Genomic DNA, 9,359 nt, shown 5'->3' on the forward strand with positions numbered 1-9,359 from the left:
ATGATGGTCCTGAATTCCTGGTCATCCTGTATAATGTAAGTGCGGTCATAACTTTTGGAACATCCCGTACAATATTTATGTTGCATAATGACGGTGACAATATGTAGTTCACAGAGGAAAAGAAAAAAATATCGATGAAAATGTAGAACTATGTTAGCTGAATTTGTAAAGATCAGTTGCCTTTTAAATGCGGAAATGCAGAACTCAGCATTTTTTCATTGAGTTGCAGAATAATGATTCAGCTTTTTTAAAACAAAGAGGAAATGAACGTTTGTATCGTTATGAAAAGTATTTTTAGCAGTGTGAAGTCTTGTCTTCGTATTTCCTTCTTTCTAGTTGTGGGTACTTTATTTTTTTCCTTTTTTTCGCTTGTGTAGAAAATGAAAATAAGTCATTTATTCTTTTTCTATGTCTTCTTTCTCTTCATAAAATGGCTTAATTCTATCTTATAAAGGTTAGGATTCAGTCTATTCAGGCTCTCCGGCACTCCTATTTGGCGTTTAGGAAAGTAGACCAGTACTTTTTGTCCCTTTTCAAATTGAGTTTGTCGGTGTCTGCTGTCGAAATACTTTTTCTGCTTATTATAGCTAGCGACCAAGTTATTATGTACAGTCTCACGTATGTTATTCAAATGATCTTTGTTGACCCATAATGTTGGAGTTGACGCTAACGCAATATCAGAGATGGTCTTAGGTTCATATCCATACATGAGGAAAAAAGCTGAATAGTTCCGGCTTGTACGAATGTATTAATTGCGAATGTAATAAATAAAGCACAGTTCTGACCAGAGCAGAATGAAATATATTAAAAACTATACTTACAATGTTACAGTTTCAAGGACCTAACGTTCTCTTCATCAGACACAAACAGAGTGTTTGCGTCTGATGAAGAGGACGTTAGGTCCTTGAAACTGTAACATTGTAAGTATAGTTTTTAATATATTTCATTCTGCTCTGGTCAGAACTGTGCTTTATTTGTTACTCTACTTATCCAGAGCCATGGAGTTTGTTCATTGCGAATGTATGTTCATTGCGATCAGAGTGTTTGCGTCTGATGAAGAGGACGTTAGGTCCTTGAAACTGTAACATTGTAAGTATAGTTTTTAATATATTTCATTCTGCTCTGGTCAGAACTGTGCTTTATTTGTTACTCTACTTATCCAGAGCCATGGAGTTTCTTCATTGCGAATGTAATATATGGTATCAGCTTCGGCCAAAGATTTTGGTTTTCTTGCACGAAACATTTAAATGCATTCTTTATTGTCTTGTGGAATGTTTCCACAATACCTAGGTTTTTATGATCGTATGCGGGGCAAAATTTAAATTCAAAGTTATAGTATTTTGCCTAATTTTGCAACCTCTTAGCGCTATGTACTGGATGTCTATCCAGATATAAATATGAAAAAGGTCCAAATTTGAGTATGATGTCATATATAAGAAATTGTTCAATTTCTTCCGCTGTTATGTTGTCCACGACCTTGGTCACACAATATCTTGTGGACATTTCTATGGCCACTAATATGTGTTTAAATTGTCCATTTCCCGCTGTTATTTTTCCAATAGAATCATATTGCCAAGCTGTTGCGATCGGCTTAGGTGGGTGATGGAGTAATTGACCCGCTGGTTTAACTATTAATTTCTTGAGTTTCTGGCATAAAATGCATGTCTTAATTCTGTTGGCAATGTACGCTTTCATATTAGGAATGTAGTATTTCCTAAGCGTCGAATGATATGTTTTGGTATATCAAAAGTGTGGTGCCATTTATTTATTGTGTAAGGCATCAAACCACTTACATAATAAGGATTTCGGCACACAAAGTAAATATAGCACTCCTAATTGGGGATGCTCATATGTTCTGTATAATATCCCGTCTTTTAGAGAAAAATATTTTGCGGCCCGAAGAGGAGACAACTTCTTAGGTTCCTTATTTTCCAATACAGTAATAATGCTAGAGAATGAAGGATCTTTCCTTTCTTCTTCTGCTAAATTTGGTTGGATTATAGGTTGTTCAATTTGGAGAGTAGTGTCTAAAGAATGGGATGCAAATACTTTAGCATTTTCTGTGTCCGAGAAGTTGTCAACTTCTTCTTTTTCTTAATCTTTAATAACTTGTTTATCCTCTAAACGACTAAAGATGTCCGCTGGGTGTAATTGGCTTTTAATGTTGTATTTCGAAATTGTAGTCTGCTAAGAATATTCGGTAGCGACTAAATTTTCCAAATTTGTCCGCCTGTGTTGTGAGAGATGTCAAGCATTTGGCGTCTATAAATAATTTAAATATTCTATTTAGTAGGGAGTATCTAAATTTTCTCAAAACATAAATTAAGGCGTACAGCTCTTTTTGCCAAGTGGATGATTTCCTTTGACTTGGTGTAAAACGTCTACTAGCATAGGCAACAACACGTTCTTGTTTCGTTTTATGGTTATAGCATGCTAATAAGCCTCCGCGGAGATAGAGGAAGCGTCAGTATGCACGCGCATTTCCAATGATGGATCGAAGTGGAACAAAGATGGCGCGTGTATGATGTCCATCTTAAGTTTCTCAAATAATTCGACATGGTGAGAGGTCCATTTAAATTTTGAATTCTTGTATAAAAGGCACTGTAATGGTTCTATTTCTGCCGAGAAATTTTTGATATGCGCTCTTAAATAAGAGCATAATCCTAAAAAGATCTTTCAGAGTTCTTTTAGTAGTTGGTTTCTTAAAATTTCGAATCTTGTTAGCGATTTTGAGTGAAATCTTGATTTTAGTCCCACTAACTGTGAAGCCTAAAACGTCCAATTCTGTGTATAATAAGTGTGTCTTCTTTGGACTGACACGAAAATAATGCTTTCTTAATCTTTTAAAAAATAATTTTAAATCCGATAACTGTTGTTTCCAGTTTATACTTTCTATGACCAAATCATCAGCAAAGGCAGTTATACGGGGTGGTAGGCCCTCTAAAAGCATGCGTACAGCTATACTGAGTCCGGCCGCGGAACTGGAGTGATCCATGTTACACCTCTGGAATTTATATGCCTTTCTAGTATGGTTGACCTCAAAAGTCATGTATTTTTGGCTTTTGAGATGCAACAATAGCTGGATATATGAAGATTTTTTGTCAATGGTGGATATACAGGCTTTTCCTCTTAACACGGGTAGAATATCCTCCGTATTTTGAAATGGAATACTCAAATAATGTGTGAACTTATTGCAAGCTTGGAGGTTCAAAACTAGCCGGAATTCCAAAGTCCCGGGCTTTTTCACAATGATCAATGGCGATGAAAACGAACTAACGCTAGTTTCCTTGATAGTATTAGCGTCTAAGAGTTGCTTAATTTGTAAGTCAATTTTAGGTCTTACCGCTAACGGAACCGGAGAAGATCTTTGATGAAATGATGCTCCTTTGCGTATCCTTATTTTATGTATATAACCTTGGAAATATCCAATATCTGTTAGTGTGTAGGAAAAAAACATATCTGTATTTAAAGAGTAAATCTTGTACGGCTTTCTTTTTTCTTCTGATAAATTCGGGTTTATGTCAAACAAATTAATATCAAAAAAGGATTTTGTTTCTTCTAATCGATCCTGAGTTTCTTTTTCTGATCTGCAAAAAGTTTCGTCATCATGACCACTATCTAGACACTTACCCTGTAAATCTATTTCTTGAAAGTTCTCTTCTACGTATGCTACAGGTGTGTTCTTTGCTAGTGTTACCGGCTTATTTGTAGGATTCGATATCAATATAGTGAGGTTATTTTAGGTACTTTGTTAGGCAACGTTTGCAGACCATGCCTGCCAATAAATTCTCTAATGGAGAAATGAAAAAAAAAGTGCTTGCGTTTCTTCTGCTGATTTTTAATACTAATAAGTAAAAGAAGTATGTCCCAGCAGGTATAGTGACTTTACTGGTTGTGAAAACATCAGCCGACTTGCATTGCCTAATTGTATTCATGACACTAGCCGATAGTTTTTCCTGAGTATTAATCTCCCTTGGATACTGTGGAGGTCTAGGGTTTTTTATACACTGACAGTGTATGATTTCGCAAATCGATCTTTGCCTGCAATCGGTTTAAAATATCCTCGCCGAATGGAGGTAGAAAGTTTCCATGTTCTAAGATTCTGAAGTAATTTGAGAATGTCGTTGATCCCAATCTAAATGTAATTAAAGCTATGTATCGTAGATTTATAATAGAATTCTCAATTCCTGTCAAATTAGTGTTAAAAGGGATTAATTTTGTATTAGGAGGAATGGCTAATCTAGGAGAGAGAGACAACGAAATTTCGGTATCAATAATTACAGGATATTTTGTCTATTAACCGATACATTAATTAATAATTTATGGTCTTGATTTAACATGTTAAAACTTTCTCCTCCTTCCGACAAAAGAGCCACTGCATATATCAATGTGTTGCCTATCATCTGATGTTCATTTTTATCTATGTTTTCGGCTCCCAGAACGTTTTCTTGTAAGGGTCTGTCCTGGGGCCCGTCTATACGTTTCCCTGTTGTTGTGTATTTTTAAAACATACGCTGGAAGCATATGTTTTAGCATGTCCCACATACAGTGACAGTTTCCGGTCTAGGCCTATCATTATTGTTATTATTATTGTTTTTAGGACTATTCTTTCTCCCATTTTTCTGATGGTTCTGATTATTATTTGTGTTTTTCGGTTTATGATTATTACGGCCGCCTTTTCTAAATTGTGAGGATTTCATAGCACTCTGGGCCACCACAAGTGATAGTTCGGCCATCTGGTTTGCTAATTTAGAAAAGTCTAACGAATTAGTTGTATTAGAATTACTAGAAGTGCTAGGCGCCGTGGGGCAGGGCGGGGGATTCTGGTTCGCAGTTTGGTGGGAGGAACTTGTAGGTATTTGATTTTGTAGTGTAGCTTGTAATTATGGTGCAGAAGGTGCAGGAAACATAGGAGGAGATTGTTGATATTGACTCCAATTATGCGCTGGATAATATAACGGATATGTGATTTGTTGTTGTTGCTGGTGAACAGGAAAGGAAGCGCCAGCGATCGGTCTCGATTGTAAATTGCTGACTGGTGTATTTTTTTCGCACAGCGAGTAATAATAATAATAATAATAATAATAATAATAATAATAATAATAATAATAATAATAATAATAATAATAATAATAATAATTTATTTGTACTTAACACCCGAAGGCAATTACAAAGTACAAATTGTTAATTTTATAATGGTGCACAATGTGCTACATGTAATTCTAACAACTAACCATTACTCATGTTTTGTTCACGTACAGTCAATAAGTAGCAGATATAATAACTATCTTTACAATTTATTAAGTAACATTTCGACGCATTTTTGTTTAAATATTGAACATTTTAATTGAAATACTTCCAGACTTATAGTATGTATTTTATTGCCTCTATCACATATATTATACAACGGAGAGTTTTTAGCTAAATTTGTTTTGTTGTCAGGCATATAAAACATTTGTCTGAATCTCAGGTTTTGACGTGGGCAATGGAATGGTAATTTACCTAAGAAAGACATATTATCCTCTTGGTTATCAATACGTTTTTTCAAGTACAATACACATTGAATAAACCTTCTATCCTCCAGTGACAAAACCTGAAACCTCCTGAGAAGTATATTGTAAGATACATAACGAGTTGGTATATTATCAATTTTATAACTAATATATTTTAACATTTTCTTTTGTACCTTTTGTATTTGTTGCTTTGGTTTTTGGTAGAATGGTTCCCAAATTATACAAGCGTACTCCAATTTTGTTCTAACAAAAGAGTTATATAATGTTAATATTATTTTTATGTTTTTAAAATGACTGCACGACCGCTTAATAAATCCAAGCATTTTAAACGCCTCATTTGTTTTGATATTCATATGATATGTAAACTTTAGATTTGCATCAAACCATACTCCCAGATCCCTGACAACTTCTTTCCTCTCCAGTACTTGATTCCCTATAATATATTTAAATATAACAGTTTTCTTTGTGATTGAAAATGTTACAACATTGCATTTTGAAATATTGAGTTCAAATTTGTTTCTTTCACACCATTCACTCAACCTGACCAGATCTCTGTACTTTTTCACAATCATCTTTTCTAGAAATTTGTTTGATAATTTAGTATCATCAGAAAACATTAGACACGAAGAATATTGGAACTCTTCAGGTAAATTGTTTATCATAATTAAAATAGTAAAGGCCCTAAATTGGATCCTTGGGGTACTCCAGAATATACAGAATATTGTTTAGATTTACAATTGTTATATGCTACATATTGGATTCTGTTGCTTAAATATGACTTAAATAGTCGGATTAATTCATTTGAAATACCAAATCCTTTAATTTTTTTAAGAAGTATTTCATGGTTAATCAAATCAAAGGCTCGCTTAAAATCTGTATACACTACATCAATTTGAGAACTTACGTTAAGAGTTTCACTAATTGCTTGACTTATATTCAACAAATTTGTTATTGTTGATCTGTTATGTCTTAAACCATATTGTGAATCAGAGATATATCGTGAAATGTGATTAAACATGTGTTTACAAATTACTGATTCGAATATTTTAGCTGGAGAAGAAATCAAACTTATTGGCATATGGTCTTGTATTAATTTTACAGGATTCATTTTAGGAACTGGGCATATTGCTGATATTTTAAATTTTGCAGGAAAATAACACTGAGTGATAGACAGATTAAACATATAGATCAATGGCTTAACAATAAATTCCTTAAAACCTTTAAAAATGTAAGATGGTATAACATCATTACTAATTGACCTTTTACCTTTCATTTTGTCAATTGCTTCGATTACTTCTGTTTCAGTGATCCTATCCAGTGATATTGTATCTACAATCTAAGAAACATCATTCAGAAAAATATCAGATAGTTTAATATTAGGTAGTTCAGATATACTGATTGAAAATGCTTAGCAAAAGCTTCGCATTTCAATTTATTGTCAACAATATTTTTCTTTGCTATATTCCAGTATTGATTGATTTATGTTTGAAGATTTTTTCTTATTAATATAGTTCCAAAATTTCCTAGGTTCCCTTACGATTTGCTCTTCTATTGCGTTGTTATAATCACGAAAAGCTATTTCAATACTATGTTTTACTTGTGTCCTTAGTGTAACAAATTACCTGTAATCTGAGTAAAGTTTGATTTTTTTTTTAAATTTCTTTCTATAACGTTCTTTCTTCTTTAACATTTTTATTATTTCAGGAGTAAAACAGATTGAATATGAACGTTTCCTCTATATATTTTTAGGTGTACATTCATTTAAAACTCCATAAAATTCAGACTAGAAAAACTCAATATCCTTAATCTCATACAAGGAGACCCATTTCTTACACCTCAATAACATAAAATTTCAAGAAATCACACTTACAAAAGTGGTAGACTACATCTTCCATTTCATTTCGTGTCTTACAGTTTTTATAAAACGGAATACTAATATTCAAACATGGGTGATGACGATCTGGTTGAACAAAATTAACATCAGATTCAAGAACTTCAACATGTAATACATTAGTAAATACATCTAAAATTCTATTGTTTAGATTTCTTACTTTATTGGTGTGTGAAAAATTAAAAAAAAACTTTATGTAAGACATTGTTCTCCAAATTAGGCAAATTTAAAAAATAGTTACCATCCAAATAATCTGTTAAAAAACGCCAAATTGAAATCTCTTATAATAAAAACATTTTGAGATAATGTTAGTTCATTAAAGCTTTCAATATTTCGAAAAAAAATAAATATAATTCTTCTGAACTATATGGCGGGAAATACACTATACAAACAAATATACATGTTAAATCTGATAACTGAATTTTTTACCCACAAATCCTCATTATCTGGCAATTCAAATCTCGTTATTCTTTCAGATATATAATTATGGTGAACTGCTAAGAGAACACCACCTCCATCTTTCATATTACTACGCTCTAGGTTGCGATCTTTTATATAGACCAAATATTTATCGTCAAACAACTCATTATTAAATATTTCATGTCTTAGCCATGATTCAGTAATGGCAACACAATATAAATTAAACATGGTAGAGCTTAGGTAAAATTCGTTAATTTCAGTTTTTAACCCATTCACATTCCGGTAATATATATCAAACGTTCTTTTAACTACTGCCATCTTAAATTTATAGCCTACATATTTCAAGATTACACTGGAATAGAATTTGGAAATCCTGGTATATCTTCTTCAGTTTTAATAATCATAACCTGGTTATTTTCGTTTTACCTAATTAAAATTTGTCCATTGACATTTACCCAACAGTATTGATGTTGTGTATTTCTTGCAGCTGTTCTAGCTTTCCAAAATAATTGCTTATTTTTAGGAGTTAAATTTACCTTCACAAATATTCTACTATCATTACTTCCAGGTACTAAACTATTACTAACTAAACCCGTATTTATTCTAGTTAAAAACCTATCTCTCACTGTGCGCGATGTATATTGTACAATTATTGCTTTTGGTTTAGTTTTACCGTTTGGTAATCGGCGAACAACATCAATATCTTCCTCCCCACATTTTATTCTTAATTTTTGAGCCATGTCGATTACAACTTCCTTTAAATTTTCACCAGTACGCTGCTGTATTCCATGTATTTCAATATTTTTATTACGTCCATACTGATTAAGATAATTTATTTCCACATCCTGTAATTTCAATTGTTTTATTTTTAATTCTATGATTTCTACTTTTAGCTTGGCTATATCATTATCCCGTTGAATATTACCCTTAATCTCTAGTTCAAGTTTCTTCAACAATTCAACGTGTTGATTAGACATAAATTGAACACTAGCTGTTAATTGAGCTATTTGAGCACAGAGTTCATCAAGCTTCATTCCTATATCAGAAGGATTCAATGATTTGTCATCCAATTTTGAGGATGTACTTTTGTTAATTAGCATTGACTCAGTTGCGCTCGGTGGTACAGTTTTTGTAATTACTACCTCCCTCGGATTAGAACCACTACAATCTCTACATACCCATTCCTTTATAATACCCGTCTGCTTCATGTCCGTATATTTCTCCACAGATATTTTGTAACACACTATACGAAATAATTTATTGCAATTCTTTTCTGAACACTGTAGAGAGTCATCATAACGACTAACTTTTGAATTACAAATTGTACAAGAATACATTGTGATCGCACTAATGTATTAAATATATTTATTTCGGGATTCAAAATGGCGTCAAAGTTTACGTATGGTTCCTGCTTATTAAAGAATTTGGCACTACTACACTGATTCTCGATAACCAATTTGAACCGCATATAACAGTATATTTATACTATACCGCAGACTATGCTAATTATGCTTATATCGGGATCCAAAATGGCG

The 9,359-nt window shown here is 32.7% G+C and overlaps 1 protein-coding gene across 1 annotated transcript; it reads right to left on the reverse strand.

Annotated features, from left to right (window-relative positions):
* Positions 1–8,246: 8,246 nt before the first annotated feature.
* On the reverse strand, positions 8,247–9,032 carry LOC145687608 (uncharacterized). The gene has a single exon (XM_081761077.1). The coding sequence runs from the start codon at positions 9,030–9,032 to the stop codon at positions 8,247–8,249; it is 786 nt and encodes a 261-aa protein (XP_081617203.1).
* Positions 9,033–9,359: the final 327 nt, after the last annotated feature.

Source organism: Thermobia domestica, chromosome 6 (assembly GCF_964235325.1).
Source record: "Thermobia domestica chromosome 6, izTheDome1.hap1.1, whole genome shotgun sequence".
Lineage (NCBI taxonomy): Eukaryota > Metazoa > Arthropoda > Insecta > Zygentoma > Lepismatidae > Thermobia > Thermobia domestica.

Bases quoted from the DNA above. Each gene is read 5' to 3' on its own strand.
- LOC145687608 (XM_081761077.1), bottom strand. From the start codon at position 9,032: ATGAAGCAGACGGGTATTATAAAGGAATGGGTATGTAGAGATTGTAGT.